The sequence below is a fragment of the Oryctolagus cuniculus genome, chromosome 3 (genome assembly GCF_051225735.1).
Source record: "Oryctolagus cuniculus isolate XC-2025 breed Fujian yellow rabbit chromosome 3, ASM5122573v1, whole genome shotgun sequence".
In the NCBI taxonomy this organism is placed as follows: Eukaryota; Metazoa; Chordata; class Mammalia; order Lagomorpha; family Leporidae; genus Oryctolagus; species Oryctolagus cuniculus.
The window spans coordinates 75,401,797-75,418,427 of record NC_142869.1 but is presented as its reverse complement, the minus strand read 5'-3'; the positions used below and the strand labels follow the sequence as shown (position 1 = coordinate 75,418,427).

Below are 16,631 nucleotides of genomic sequence, written 5' to 3'. Positions count from 1 at the left end.
ATTTACAATTTCATTAATGTAGGTTATGCAAAACATACAATCCAATAGTGTCACTTTTATTAACACAGAGGATATACTCATAGTCTAATAATCATTCTTTTTTTATTTTTATTTTTATTTATTTTTTGACAGGCAGAGTGGACAGTGAGAGAGAGAGACAGAGAGAAAGGTCTTCCTTTGCCATTGGTTCACCCTCCAATGGCCACCGTGGCCAGTGTGCTGCGGCCGGTGCACCACGCTGATCCAAAGCCAGGAGCCAGGTTCTTCTCCTGGTCTCCCATGGGGTGCAGGGCCCAAAGACTTGGGCCATCCTCCACTGCACTCCCTGGCCACAGCAGAGAGCTGGCCTGGAAGAGGGGCAACCGGGACAGAATCCGGCGCCCCGACCGGGACTAGAACCCGGTGTGCCGGCGCCACAAGGCAGAGGATTAGCCTATTGAGCCGCGGCGCTGGCCTAATAATCATTCTTGCCAGAAATTTTATTACTATAATCACAAAAAAGCCTAAGAATATATTCCAAAAATTCAGAAATGTATGTTACAAGTTTAAAATACCATTAAATACCAATCAAAATATCCAAAGTTTTAGAAAACACTGGCTCCGTATTTGGGAGTCTTAAGATGGAAAGAAATGATTAACATGATAGGAATGGAAGGATTGATCTCGGGCCAGCAGAGAGGAGAAAGAGTCTCTTTAGATAAAAACAGCACAGACTCAAGCAGTGGCTTTACCCAACACTTGCCCCTGACAAGCTGGTCTTAAATAGGTATAAGCAGGTCAGTTCTCCATTCAACCTTGCTAAGAGATTGGGAGAAGAAGATATTCTAAATTATTTGTTATTCAATTATGGTCCTCAACCTTATCTGATGCCACAACAGACAAAATAAACTATCATTAGGGCATCCAAGCTCCCAGAGGTTCAAGCTACTGGTAACAGAAATCCATTGAAGTAGAGTGCTGTTTTCAGAGATAGAGGACTGATGGACAACAGCTTACCAAAGATAGTTTCAAAGTTTACCAGTCAGCCATCAAGTAGAATTAATAGCAAATTATTTTTAATGCAATGTAGGCCAGGCAAAAATAAATAAAAATGCTATGCAGGACAAATTTGAGTGAAAATTCTTTTAGAAAGAGAAAGATTTAATGAGATAACTTGAAGAAAAAAGATTACTACTAAGGACAAAAGCATACAGAAAAATAATTAGAATTTGCAATAAACAGACTGAATGAAGACTGTACAGAATAATTAGGATCAGAATCTCAAGTTTCTTTTAAGAGCAAGGGGAAGGATATGTGGGGTTAGCAATACAAGGCCACAAGAGTGTTTCTGTTATTTGTGGTGAGCCTTGATAATTTATGATAATGAGGAAGCTCGTGGTAGGCCTCCTTAAACAGTTTATGCTAAGGATATAATTCAGAATGGCAGCTGACTATGCCAGGAAAACCAACCATATGATTAGAAGCTTGGGTTCTGAGCTACATATTATCAGCCAGGGTGGGACTGATGAATGCGTTCAATCATGTGGCCAATGATTTAGTCCATGTTTATTTAATGAAATCCCAATTAAAAACTCTAGAAACCAAGCATAGGGTGAGCTTCCCTGGTTGGTAATGATCTACAACTGTCACATGTCTGATGTTTCAGGAAGGTGACTTATCCTGACTGCACGGAGAGGAGACAATAAAAGTTTCACATTTGAGAATTACCCAGACCTTGATCCATGCATGTCTTCCTCTTGCTAGTTTGAGCTGGTGCCCATCCTATTGCAGTAATAAAACTATATGTCTAGTGCTGTCTTGAGTTCTCTGTCATCCTAATAAATTGTTAAGCATGAGGGGGTTGTAGAAACCCCCATATTTGTAGCCAGCTAGTGACAAGTACAGGCATCCTGGGAACCCCACACTTGTGGCTGGTGTCTAAAAATGAGGGTGGTTTAATGTAGGGCCATGACTTTAACTGTGATGTTCAGCCCAATTCCAGCTTGTTGATGTTAGAAGTCATTGCTGCTGGTACTGTAACAAGAACACTATTAATTACACACATGTGAGTATTAGTTCCAATGATTTAAGGCTGCTGTTTTTGAAAATAGGAATAATGTATGAAATGTTCAGCCCCAGAAATTCTGGCAAGTATCACTAGATTGCATATATATAGATATCTATAACACTTTCAGAAAATACAATATTTAATGAATTAATTTCAGAATCATCTCATAGCTGATACCAACCCCAATTTGGAAGAAAGGAAGAATATTACATGGCTTAACAGTAGAAAAGGGAGTGTGGAGCAGTAGGTTAATGTCCCGCTTGTGAAGCCAGTATCCTATATTAGAGTGCCTGTTTTAGTTCAGGCTGCACACCGTCCTCCCCCCCCCCCCCCATTCCAATCTAACATTCCTGCTAATATGCCTAGGAAAGTAGCAAAAGATAACAAGTACTTGGGCACCTACCACCCATGTTGGAGACCAGGATGAAGTTCCTGGCTCCTGGCTTTGTTCTGGCCAGCAGATGGAATCTCTCTCTCTCTTGCCCCTGCTCACTCTATTGTTCTGCCTTTCAAACAAATGCCACAATGTTGGCCCCAATAACATTTTTTAAAAATAGTAGAACTCAAGTCAGAAGGTATTAACAGAATCACTTCTTAAAAATAAAGAATTTTATCTAAGTGCTAGCAAAAGATGTATCATTCTTGGGGCTTTTTTAAAGTTAGTTTCTTAAAAAAAAAAGTGAAATTAATTTGGAGATGCAAGGACTTTGTCTTGACTGTGGAGGAACAGGTTTTTTTTTTTTTTTTTTTTTTTTTTTTTATCCCCTGTGCAAACTGGTGAACTCTTTACTTAGTATAGAGTTGGTCTTCTGTTTATAAAGTTAATTGAAAATGGAACTTAGTGGAGAATGGGACTGGGAATGAGAGAGGGAGGAGGAGGTAGGGGTGGGAGTGTGGGTGGGACAGCGGTATGGTGGGAAGAATATTCCTAAAGTTGTACTTATGAAACGCATGAAGTTTGTATTCCTTAAATAAAAGGTTTCTTTGGAAAAAAATTAGAGAATTTTAGAGGTGGAAAAACTTTTGAGATGTTTTTCTTAACAATTAAAACAGAAGTCCAAAACAGCAGTAAAGGTGATCTCTTACCTCTCTCCATTATATAAGGACTAATTACTTTGAATAGCATTCTGCTGGCAAGGTATGTGTGGACAATCCTAATGTGAGGGTCTATTTTTTTTATGTGTAGTCATTCATTTGTCTATGTTCTAAAAACTATTTGTTCCCCTTTGGCTATAAAATACTATTCACACAAACTAAGCAGGAATTAATAGGCTGAGGTCTGGCCACATTATCTTTGGTTATCACACTAAGTGGCAACTACAGATTAAAGTCAGCAATTCTTATTGCTTCTCCCCAGTCCCATCTGACAGATGTCCCCTGCCCCCTCTCCACCCCAACTTCATGGGGTACAGCTATGTTTTCCCAGGAATTGACTTGTATCACAAAAGTTTATGGTAATTTTCAAAGAATCCAATCCTAAATTATGTAATGTTATGTTTGATTAAGAGTACTAATCTATGAACATATAAAATACATGGATTAGTCTCCAATTGTGTGGCATGCTTAATTTATTTACACACGTTTTTACCAGCATCAGAAGAAAAAGGTCATTTTAAGCTTCGAAGGGATACTCTACCTGACAAGTACTTCACTTTTGCTATTAAGAAGACAGCCTGCAGAAGACCTGGCACAGTTCTTACGATAGTCTCCAAGACTGAGGTAAAACGTCTGAGAAGTGGAGAAAGAGGTTGCCCAGGACTTGCAGGCTAAACAAAAGAAATCAGTGCATCACTTTCTAAGCTTTGCAACAGTATTTTGCTAAAAATAAACATATGCTAACTTTAGTTTGACTAGTGAAAGTACCTATTTTGCTCAGTTTGTCCCCTATTACATTTATTTCACAGTTCCTTTACCATGACCAGACAAGTACCAACTAAGTTGTTTCCCTCCGATGTGTGGTCAGACTAGGCAAATAATGGTTTTCCTTCAGCAATTTTATTATGAAACTGTTACACAATTACTGGCTTGATAACATAAAAAGAACCTCTCTCTTCAAAAAACTTTATTAAAATAACTTATCTGTTCACAGGAAAGATCACTGAGAAGTAGAATTTCTTGCTGGAATTGATAGTCAAAGCAATTGGTGCTCAAATTCTAGACTTTCCTGTGATTTACTAAATTCAGTTATTTTAACTACTCCCCAGAGCACCTATAAAGTCAGCCTTTAAAGATTTTAGATTTATTTTCTAGTAGAAATCAGAAGGTAGAACAAAAACATGTACTACACTAAATGTCTCATACTTTCACATTTCCCCCACTTTTCTATCTGGCCTATTGTATACCTTCAAACATTTCTCTACCTCTGTTAACTAACTAAAACAGTACTAGAATATGGCTCAAGCCTTCAATTTTTCATATTTTTATAATAGCTGTCTACCCAACCAACTTTTTTTCAAAGGTCATCCGGATATTAGGATTTAAATAGCACATGTTCATCCCCTTTGTTTGGCCTTGTGGATGCTGCATCCCTTATATGAAGGATGATCCTCTCTATCCCCCCAACTTCACCTGACACATACAGAGGGAGAGGGAGAAGGATAAAGAGAGAATCTCTTCTATCTGCTTTCAAAAACTGGTTCATTGGTTCAGTCCCAAAATTCTGGCAACAACCAGAGTTGGGCCAGGCTGAAGCCAGGAATCTGGAATTTCATTTGGATTTCCTGTTGCCAGGAACTCAATTACTGAGTCATCATGCTTTCCAAGGAGCATTAGCAGGAAGACAGATCAGAAGAGGGGCAGCAAGGATTTGAACTGACACTACGATGTGGGGTGCAGGAGTTCCAGGTGGTGGCTTAACCTGCTGCACCACAAGCCTGCCTCCACATACAGATTCTTAATCAGACTGTATCCTCTTACAGAAAATCACTTCTGCAAGGAGCCACTGTCGATGGCAAGAAATTGCCACATCTCCGTATCTATTTTGAGACATAAAAACACGTGTACCCAAAAACATACTCAAAATATGACTACTGTAGCTTAGAATACTTCAGCTTCTTTCAATCTCTGCAGCACTTACAATCGATATAGTAAAATTCAGCATTATATGCTATCTCTTCGTCATAATAAGTTTTGCTTCTTTTTTAGGACTAAGTGTCTTGAAAGTCAGGATTTTATATTTCTTTGCACAATGTTACAGTAAAATCTTTAGATATGTGTTTTTCCAGCATAACCAAAAATAGGCAAAGTATAAATGATATGCTGAGAAAGTTCCTTGCTGTTCGCTAAGAATTACCAAGACCAGTCACCACTTTAACTTTACTTTCAGATGCAATCCCAGAAAAAAACAGAAGCACACAGACAACACTTAAGACAACACACATCTGATTAAAATTCAAAACAAAACTCTATCTAAAAGGGACAAGGAAGTTGGGAGACAATTCTGCCTTTCTGGTACTTTCCTCATAAAAACAGCAGTGTAAATGCTGCTTAGGTTCTATCACAGACAAAGATTTTATTAGAGGAAAAAATATGATGTCTAGTCGGACTGGAGACTCAACTACCTCTTCAGACATTAATTTTTTGTTCCACCTAAAATTTATTCTCAGTCCTGCTGCCAGAGAAATCCTTTAAACTGCTGGATCATGCTGGCACCAAATTAAAGCCAGCAGATGTAAGAGCAATGGCCAGGGCCCTTCCTGGTCTGGTCTCTTGTGTGGACTTCATCTCTGACCATGCTCCTCTACCTTCCTCCATATGTGCCCTACTTCTTTCCTTGTATCTCTTTTAACTTCTGTAACAAATGCTCCCTTTGTCTGAAACATCCTATTTTTAGATAACCCTTCAAGTCTTCCTTCAATGTCACTTTCTTAATAAGGTCTTCCTGACCACCTTATCTAAAATCACCACTGCTTCTACCTTGCTCAACTCTTTTCTTTTCTCCTCTGTGATATATGACATAATTAACCCCATTACATTATCTGATTCCTCTTGCTGGAATACATGCCTTGGGGCAAGGGTTGTTGCTTGTCTCCCACAAGTCATTTCCTCAACTCTAAGCGGAGTGCAGGGTACTCTAGAAACCTATGTAGAATGACTCCTGAATACTGAATTAATACTGAAAAAATGCATTCCAGTCTCCAAATAACTGAAAATGGATCATGACTGAGAGACTGAGATCACTCCTAGGTATGATTCTTCGAGGAGTCAACAAAGTTATGAAAACCTGGAAAAGGATATGGTAATAAAATCAGGGTGAGTTCCCTAAGGGAAGGTCATTTCGCTGTTAATGCAATCACTGAGGCTGTAGAGCAGGGAGAATGCTGAGAACTTAGCTTTTGGTAATGAATGATCTCTTGTGCCCCTGCTGACTCCCCTGTGTTGAAAAGTGAGCTCAGTGGTGCCAGCACTAGGCTAACAATGCGGTTAAAACACTGACTGTGATGCTCGACTCCACTATCAGAGTGCTGACTTGAGTCCCGGCTACCCTGATTCCGATCCAGTTTTCTGCTGATTCAGTTTTTCTGCAGAGGATGATGGCCCTTTGACCTGGCCACCCATGTGAGAAACCAGGATGTAATCAGCCTTGCCTAGCCCCAGCTGCCTAGCCCCAGCTATTGTAGCCACTTGGGAAGAGAACAAGTGAATGGAAAGATTGATCTGTTTCTCTCTCTCTCTCTCTCTCTCTCTCTCTCTCTCTCTCTCTCTCTCTCTCTCTCTCACACACACACACACACACACACACACACACTGTGCCTTTCAAATAAATAAATAAATGCTTAAAAAATAAGTTGTTCCAAACATGCAATTGTTCAGGTAAACATGAAAATGAATTTCCAAAATCTGAAGATCTATTTTAGAAATGAGAAATGTTCCTTGCTGACTAAGGAACTGGACTTGCTGTCGTTCCAGGGAGCAGAAGGACCAGCAAAGAGCATCCCCTCCTTTTTCTTAACACAGAGTTTGACTTAACATAGGACATCTAGTCTAATAATTATAGTTACATACTAAGAACTTCATTTCTGAGTATGTCCAAAGATTGGATGGGCACTTGATGGTGACGTTTCAGAGTAGAATAAAAAATTAATAGTTCTTCTAAACTAATGATTTTAAGAATTACAAATAAGTATTTACAACCCAATTCTTATATTATATAGCAATCAATACTATAAATACTCTGATTAAAAACTATCTCAAATAAGAGATAACAAAATTACCATTACATGTCAATACAGTCTAACATGTTAAAGATAACTTACTAGTACTTTCTGAAAAAAATCATAAATGCATCCTTAAAAGTAAGTCCTAGAATTGCTTACCTGCATTGGACAGAAATTCAGATATTCTGTAATAATTTCTAGCAAGAAATCAGGATTTAGCTTCTCAAAATACTGTATGCCAAGAGGTAGATCTTCTAAGTGTGACAAATGAGTGTCTAGGACATCATTTAACAAATCTATAACCTCTTCTTGGCGTTTATTTTTCTTCATTGCAAGAACTGCATGTAAATAGGTTAATTCCTGGAAAATAAGTCATTTTCAGAAATTATTCCATTCAATTACAAAGCCATTTATTTTTATTTAGACTTTAAATGTACATCAAGTGCTATTTACCTGCAACTATTTGTACAAACTTAAGTATTAAGTTAGATGGACTTGTACAGATATACTATATGTGGCTTAATAACTGCAATCACACGGTATAACCAGTGTACGCTTGTCCTTCAAAGAAAATCAATTCAAATGCCATATTTTATAAATAATAGCTAGGATCTATGAACTGATAAAAGAAAATACTATACCGCAGATTTTTCAATGGACTGCTGAATTTCACTCAGGAATTCTAGCTGCTGATCTGCATCCTCCAATTCTCCTTCTATTAATTGACATCGGATACATCCTAAAACAAAATAGGACAAAAATAGTTAAAGCTTACCCCAATTCAGTCACGTACACTCCAAACATGAACATTAATAAGATAGCTGTTTCCTCCACTATAATACATTAAAGTTTCAGATTAGAAAAATATAAAACAAAAAACAGAGTGAAAGCAAAGAAAATGGACAGCTTTGGGGCTACATAGGATGATTTACTATAGAATTTGTAATTTATAAGAGCTATTGTAATAAAAATGTATCATCTCAAGATGTTTATGAAATAAATCATTTTAAAGATACATGCTTTTATTCTGTTGTGGGGTTTAATTTTTGAAATCCATAAATATGCTTTTTTCTTTAATGACAAACATTTGAAGCAATCATAACTTGAGTTTACATTAAGAACATTTATAGAAACACCATACCAGTCAGTGCAGGGACACTAGTTTCGTCAAGCGTTATGGCTGTCTTATACCACTTTGATGCCTCTTTAACTTTTCCTTGTAAGATCATTTGGTATCCAAGTTCGGCAGCAAACTTTGATTGCTGAGGGTTTAATCTGAAAGCCCTTTCTAGTAATGTCTGAGTTTTCTGAAGAATGGGTTGACTACGTCCACACTAAAAAGAAAAAAAAATCAAGTTAAAGTAGAAAGCAAACACTTCCATTTTTTCCTAAATATACCTTCTACTTCACAATACTGAACAAAAAGGAATAAAAGTGTAAAATTTATAGAAAAGTAAAACATTAACTAGATGATTCATTAAGAAGTTTATACTGTATCTAAATTGATATGTCCTAAAGAATAGTGCTTTTATCAAACAGGTATCTTGGGGGCAAGTGTTGTGGGCGCTGGTTCAAATCCTGGATGCTCCACTAGTGATCCAGTTCCCTGCTAAGATGCCTGGGAAAACAGCAGAGGATGGCCCAAGTGCATGGGTCTCTGCATCCATGTGGGAGACCAGGAAGGAGTCTGGCTACTGGCTTAGGCCTGACTCAGCTCCAGCCATTGTAGCCATTTGGGGAGTGAATCAGCAGATGGAATTTCTTTGTCACTGCCCCCCTCTCTCTAATGTTGCCTTTCAAATAAACTAAGTTTAAAAAAAAAGATATCTTGAAAATTACTTTTTTGAATGATGTTCCAGAAATATTTTATGCACTCCTTTTTCAAATTCTTTCTTGATTGTTTTACAAATTAGAGAAGAAAACCATGATTTTAAGGATATATATGTATATTAATCAAAAGCTAGGGCTGGGACTAGAATACTGGTACAGTGGGTTATGCTGCCACTTACAATGACAGCATCCCATACTGGATTATCAATTTGAGTCCTAGCTACTCCAATTCCAATCCAGCTTCCTGCAAATGCAGCTGAGAAGGTAGCAGAAGATGGTCCAAGTGCTTGAGGTCCTGCCACTCATGTAGGAGACCAGGATGAAGTTCCTGGCTTCCAGCTTCAGCCTGGTCCATACTTGGCTGTTTCAGCTATTTGGTGAGTAAACCAGTGGATGGAAGAACTCTGTCTATCTCTCTCTCTCTATTACTCAGCCTTTCAAATAAATACAATAAATCTTTAGAAACAAAAACAAAAATCTAACAGTAGGGTCTGTTTTCCCCCTAAAGATTTTTGCTACCAGTGAGGGTATTTTAAAAGATATCTTAGAATCTCCTTGGAAACAACATCAAAAATTTCAAGAAATGACAATGTTGTTGGAATAAGTGTTTAATTTTTGAAAAGAACAACTTTTCAGAGAAAAATACTTTTACAAATGTTTGAACAAATTTAAAGAATTTCTGTAAGATTATTAGAAACTAATCAAAATAATGTTCCTGACAATAGTTTAAATTTACCTTAAAATACTATTTTTTAAAAGATTTGATTGATTTATTTGAGAGGCAAAGTTACAGAGAGGGGAAGAAACAGAGAGAAAGGTATTCCATCCTCTGGTTCACTCTCCAAATGGCCACAATGGCTGGAGCCGGGCTTATTCAAAGCCAGGAGCCAGGAGCTTCTTCCAGGTCTCCTGCCTAGGTGCAGGGGCCCAAGCATGTGGGCCATCCTCCACTTCTTTCTCAGGCTATTAGTAGTGAACTGGATTGGAAGTAGAGCAGCCAGGACTAGTCCCAGTGCCAACACAGGATGCTGGTGCTGCAGGTGGAGGCTTTAACCTACTATGCCACAGCACCAGTCCCTAAATACCCTTCTGAATTTCAACGTTTATAATAGTAGTGATTTTTCTTCCTCGATATTTCGCCCAATATGACAATCTTTGTTTTTAAATAAGTAGATTCAGTTTATGTCTTTTAACAATTAGTGTCTTTGATTGCTTTCTTTCAACTTTGTTTGCCATTTTGTTTATGTGAAACTTTTCTCTTTTTTTTTGCTAGTATAATTTTTCAATCCTGTCATTCATTATATTGGTTTTAAGATTCTGCTGTGTTTTTCTATTCCATTTCTGACCATCTTCCTTTTACTGGAAGCTTACAATAAAAGTTTGATACCAATCATTTCCCCCACTAAAGTAGTCTATTACTTATTTTAAAATTTCTTTTGTTCAAATAGTTTTATAAAGCAAAAGCAAAGAACAACTCCAGTCATAAATCCTATGCTTTGATTAAAATAAATAATTTTCTATTTCTTTTTCCTTGAAGACATTTCCCTACCCTTCAATGCCTAACAGGTACCACTTCCTACATGAAGTCTTCCTAATGGCCGCTGACAGCTGGAAACCATATCATCTCTGAACTGCCTTTCTCAATAAGGTACCACGTATTTAGATGTATATCATATTTTCACTCTAGTTATATGCTCTTCAGTGCCTCAGCCCTCTGATTTATTATATGTTTTCTATTACAGGTTGTAGGACTCTGGTTCATAGAAAGCAGTCTTACAGTTCTGCTGAAGGCTATGGTAATTTTATAAAAAAGGTGAGCATTCAGTGGTTCCATGGTATCCAGTGCATTTCCCAAGTTTTCCAGCTTGCTGGTAGCCTAAACAAAAATAATCATTATTAATTTTAAATTATACAAAGAAAAAAGAACATAATACATGCACATATACACTAACAGTATATCTTAATATTTTAAAAAAACTCTGGCTTTGAAAATTCTTCTCTGCCAATGGATTCTTACATTGTAAGGCATATTAAAAGTTACTTTAAAAATCCCAAAGTTAAAAAAAATTCTTGCATTTTAGCATGTTTCATGCATGTTATGAATGAAAACCTTTGCGTGGGTAAAGATACATATAATATTCATTTGGCTGTACTTGCCAGGCTTCCTCCCCAGTAAGTAATTCATGATGCAAATGAGATATGAATTATAACATATTTACAAATACTATTATATGAGATTAGCAATTGAACTGCCTAAACAGACTGACTTAAATTTAAAATATTTTCTATAATGAAAAAATCATTAAGGTACTTAATACAAGTAATTTCAATGTAATTAGATTCTTAAAATGTACTGAATATTTACTCCAACTAAGATTCTTTTACTGTTTACTGACTTCTTATTAGGCACTGTTACATCAACAAATTTAAACACTAAACACAATGTTAACCAGCTACTTGTTAACAGTGCTATTTGCTTCAGGCTGGATTTTGGCTCTCATAATCCAGTATACAGTTAAGATGTTCACTACCATTGAAATAGATGTACCTTTTTATAAAGTACAATGAGATTTTACCCTAAGTTCACATAATTTCTGCAAATTCAATTCATTGTAAAAATACTATGAATGATACTTTTTCATATCCAGTATTGCAAGTTACACTGATCTCAGGTACTATCACAAAAATTTTATACAGAAAGATACACAAAGTATAATTAATGATTTAAGAGATTTTCAAGTGTAATTTTAATGATATTAGGTTTCTGCTTTACTAGTTGATGTAAGAAGCTAACCTCTTCATTAAGATGTATTCCTAGCAGTCAAGTAAAAGCTTCAAGGCTCTACTGTATGACTGCCTGCATGTACACACTTGTGTGTACAGGTTGTACAGGTAACATAAATCATACAACTTACCTTCTCTATATCCCCTTCTCTACACAAGTAGTAAAGAGCCAGCATTCTTAACGCATCCACATTTTGACTATCTTGGATCAGTAGCCTGCAGGAAAACATTCCAGTTTATGTTGAAATCAACTTTGATATTTTCTTTTATTCAAGAACTTCGTTTGCTGGTCTAACTATTCTACTGTTCAAATAAATAAATTTAATTAGTAAATGACTCCTGCATCATGAAAATTGACAACCTATTTACTTAAATTTTAAAAAGGTCTTAGGAATTTATTTTTTAGAGATTTTTTATGAAGGGCAGAACTACAAAGACAGAGGGATAGACACAGAGAGGGATGGAGAGATAGATAATTCCTAGATAATAAAAACAAATTAGTATATAGGAAAATATTCTATTAATAATAAGAACAAAAATCAAAACAAAAAATATAAATTTAGTAAGAAATCTACAAAAGCTATTGAAATTCCTACACAACCTTACTCAAGGACATTTTAAAAAGGAACTGAACAAAAAGGATCATACACTATGTTTCTTAATATGGATAATAGTGTTCATTGAATTATTGATAAAGTTTTTCAAACTTCCCTGAGAAAGTGCTTCTGCCATTTAACTTTTTTAGCTCCTCCTGTAAAGGCTGGAGTGTACTTTACCACTCTTTGATGAGGGACTTGGTTATTTTCCTTATATTGGCCAATGGAACATGACCAGCAGTGGCAGTGTGCCAAGCCTAAATTTCAGAGGTTTTGCATATTTTTGTTTGTTTTCTTGAATCTCTGCTACCAATCACCAAGCGAAAAATTTTTCCAAGTAGCTGCCAGTTTTTTGTTTGTTTGTTTGTTTGTTTGGCTTGAGTGAATGAAAAATACCCCTGGAGATGACCACTACAAGGAGGTGCCATGACTACCACAACTGGATCTGATATTTGAAGCAGAAAATCCCAGCCAAGCCTGGTTGAGATCAACAGACCTTGGATTATCCATACTAACAGGAGGAATGGATGCTTCTTATCACATGCTGAGATTTGTGTTTCTTTTTAAAATGCTTTAGTTTGCTTTAATTGTACATGTTAGCAGAATTTGCATAGTTGCATGACCTATAAACACTAGATTAAAAGTCAGAAGCATGACAAGACCAAATCAGTGTTGTTATTTTACATTAGTCTGGATATTCCCAATGAATATAGTTAAAAAGAGAAAGAAATATGAATTTTTAAAAAGATAAATATTGCCATTGTTTCTGTAACTGTTTATCAATAATAATTGACTGAAATGCCTAGGAACAAAATAAACTCTCAAAACAATGGTTCTCATAGACAAAAGATACAACTGCTTCTGTGATACAAATATTCATTAGAAAAATACCAGTAAATCAAAACAAAGCAATATGGCACTGGTGAATTCAGACACACCAACAGTACAATGTTATTTATGTCTATTTTTTTAAAGATTTATTTTTATTTACTTGAAAGTCAGAGTTACACAGAGAGAAGGAGAGGCAGAGAGAGAGAGAGAGAGAGAGAGAGAGATCTTCCATCCACTGGTTCCCTACCCGATTGGCTGCAAAGGCTGGAGCTGCGCTGATCCAAAGCCAGGAGCTTGACTCTTGAGCTTCCCCCGGGTCTTCCATGTGGGTGCAGGGGCCCAAGGACTTGGGCCATCTTCTACTGCTATCCCAGGCCATAGCGGAGAGCTGGATTGAAAGTGGGATGCCAGCACTGCAGGCAGCGGCTTTACCCACTACGCCACAGCGTCAGCCCCTATGTCTATATTTTTCTAGTCTAGTATCTGTGCATCTATCTATATTGAGTCCTAGAGGTGAGATTCACTTGCACCCAGAGCAGCAGGAATGATGTGAAACAAATGCCAATGCTACACAGACAAGCAGTGATCAAGATCAAGGCAATGATTATACACCACGGAGCTCACTCAAATGAAATAAGTATTTTTAATAACCACTTCTTCTAAATTAGGGAAGAGTTTTCAATAAGAGTAAACAGTTAAATATACATAATACAAACAGAGACAGCAAATACACATGATACAGTGTTGCTGCCTACATGACTCTTTCTACTCCCAGGTATGGGAATGGCCAACTTTACTTCTGGGAGTGGGGAGAGAGATATCAGGAACCCGATGAGTTTCAGAAGACACTTATCTTAGCTCCCATCAAATATCCTTCCCTCCCCAGAATTCAGTGCAGAAGACACAAGGGACAGTTCTGGAGAGAAGGTAATGGTCACTATGTTATCAATGTTTGTCTACCACTTCTGGCAAGCAAGCAAGCAAAAAATAAATACATATATACATACATAGCAAGAGACAGCAATGTTCCTTATATCAGGAATATTCTGTCTAATGCCCAATCACGTCATTATTTATTCCAAGAGCCTCCGATGCCTAGAGTTCCTGGGGGGGGGGGGGGTATATTGACTAAAACTTACTATCCAAGGAAGTCCCCCTCCTCCCAGGTTTACGGATCTGATAAAGACAATAACTATTCCAAGTTCTTTTCTTCCCAACCTGTCCTACTGTGGATTGAGAAAGACAGGGAAGCAGGGAAGGGAAAAAGCAAGGAAGTGAAAAGGGAGCAGGGATGAAAATTTTCTGCTTGACAAGGATGCCCTGATTATTTGCTGGGAACTTCTCTCCTAGCCTTTTAGGGTAGGGGCAGAGCTCAGGCAGAGTCTAACTCAGAGGCATACCCTGAGGAAGATGAGCTAGAGCCAGGGCCCTCAGACATCTCCATTTTCATCCTTTCTGCTAGTCTTAGGAGTTAGTGCCTTCATCCCATTCCTTCACATCTTCTTCTGATAACCTATGAGGGATAGAGTTGATCCAAATGTTCTCTGATAAATCTGCCCCTGCAGCCTGCAGCTTCGGCTCCTCTTCTAGTCCATCTGGGAGTTTCCTCGCCCATGGGGACTGCAGATTTGCCCGTCTGAACTTGAGCTCAAGCTTCCTTGCCATGCTCATATTCTGTTTATTAGAGGTAGACTCTTGTGAACAGCGCACTGCTCAGGCCACAAACTCTTGAGCCAGAGATTCAGGTCCATCTCATACTGTTTCTGTAGCTCCTCAGTCTGGCTCTTTTGATGTTCCTTTAGGCTCTGTGGGAAGTACTGCCCACATCTGACAATCTCTACCATATGTTCCCTCAGAGGTAAGTATTACAGCTACTGACTCAAATATAAATCCTGGTATAACCTGTGACTTTTACTCATGGGTGGCTTCTTGGGCTCCCATGGATTTTCATCTTCTTGGGAAAGCCAGTTTCCTAGAATAGACTTTACTTCTTCCACATTTAATATTTCATTTGGGTTCAGTTCAGTGCCTCCAGGCAACAACAGATTTTGTATTATTTTGGACTAGGGATGCTCTTCTCTGAGTTGAGCAGTTTTTCCTCAAGACTCCTTCTTCTGGAAACGTTGAATATATTTGAACTGCAACTGCCCTGGGAGCTCCTTGACAGGACTTTGGTCAGCTCCCAGATGCTCAGCTCAGGATGCCATTGAGAGAACTGGAAAATAAGTATTCAAGGGCTTCTGGGAGAAGTCCAGATGTTTCTTGCATTTTGATTGCTTTTTTGCATTTTTTAGAAAGTCTTAACATGTTCCTTAGCTTCTTAGACTAATTCTTCAAAAGTATATACTTTTTTTTTAACTTTTATTTAATGAATATAAATTTCCAAAGTACGGCTTATGGATTACAATGGCTTCCCCCCCCATAACGTCCCTCCCACCCGCAACCCTCCCCTTTCCCACTCCCTCTCCCCTTCCATTCACATCAAGATTCATTTTCGATTCTCTTTATATACAGAAGATCAGTTTAGCATACATTAAGTAAAGATTTCAACAGTTTGCTCCCACACAGAAACATAAAGTGAAAAATAGATGATTTTTTAAATGATGATGAAATCAGATCAGACCTATTGTCATGTTTAATCCCAGTGAGAGTCAAGTTGGGAATTGATAATTTCTCTCTTTTTTTTTTTTAACAGAAGATCAGTTTAGTATACATTAAGTAAAGATTTCAACAGTTTGCCCCCCCATAGAAACACAAAGTGAAATATACTGTTTGAGTACTCGTTATAGCATTAAATCTCAATGTATAGCACATTAAGGACAGAGATCCTACATGAGGAGTAAGTGCACAGTGACTCCTGTTGTTGACTTTCCAAATTGACACTCCTGTTTATGGCATCAGTAATCTCCCTATGCTCCAGTCATGAGTTTCCAAGGCTATGGAAGCCTTTTGAGTTCTCCGACTCTTATCTTGTTTAGACAAGGTCATAGTCAAAGTGGAGGTTCTCTCCTTCCTTCAGAGAAAGGTACCTCCTTCTTTGAAGACCTGTTCTTTCCACTGGGATCTCACTCACAGAGATCTTTCATTTTCATTTAGGTGTTTTTTTTTTTTTTTTTTTTTTTTTTTTTTTTTTTTTTTTGCCAGAGTGTCTTGGCTTTCCATGCCTGAAATACAAAGTATTGTACTTTTTCAATTTACAAGAAATTTCTAACCATTTAAGTTCGTACATCTTCCCAGAAAAACCTTTAAAAGCCACCTTTTCCCTTTCCAGATATGACTACTGGGTTATTTCAAAGCGCTAGCCTTCATTCTTCAGCTGCTTAGAAGACTTCAGAACTTAGATTGGTTGTACCATGCTTTGGGAACTACTTTAAAGTGACTGCCTCA

The 16,631-nt window shown here is 37.5% G+C and overlaps 1 protein-coding gene across 5 annotated transcripts in view; it reads right to left on the bottom strand.

The window, feature by feature from the left end:
• The window catches only part of TTC21B (tetratricopeptide repeat domain 21B), a 106,852-nt gene that overhangs the window by 56,742 nt on the left and 33,479 nt on the right, over positions 1 to 16,631 (bottom strand). For all 5 annotated transcript variants that reach the window (XM_002712247.6, XM_017342903.4, XM_070070739.2 and 2 more), the window contains 6 exons: positions 11,949 to 12,033; positions 10,811 to 10,909; positions 8,345 to 8,537; positions 7,845 to 7,942; positions 7,363 to 7,563; positions 3,684 to 3,813 (listed from right to left, as the gene is read on the bottom strand). In XM_002712247.6, the coding sequence (XP_002712293.1) occupies positions 3,684 to 3,813; positions 7,363 to 7,563; positions 7,845 to 7,942; positions 8,345 to 8,537; positions 10,811 to 10,909; positions 11,949 to 12,033 (806 nt within the window). The remainder of the gene's footprint in view (positions 1 to 3,683; positions 3,814 to 7,362; positions 7,564 to 7,844; positions 7,943 to 8,344; positions 8,538 to 10,810; positions 10,910 to 11,948; positions 12,034 to 16,631) is intronic.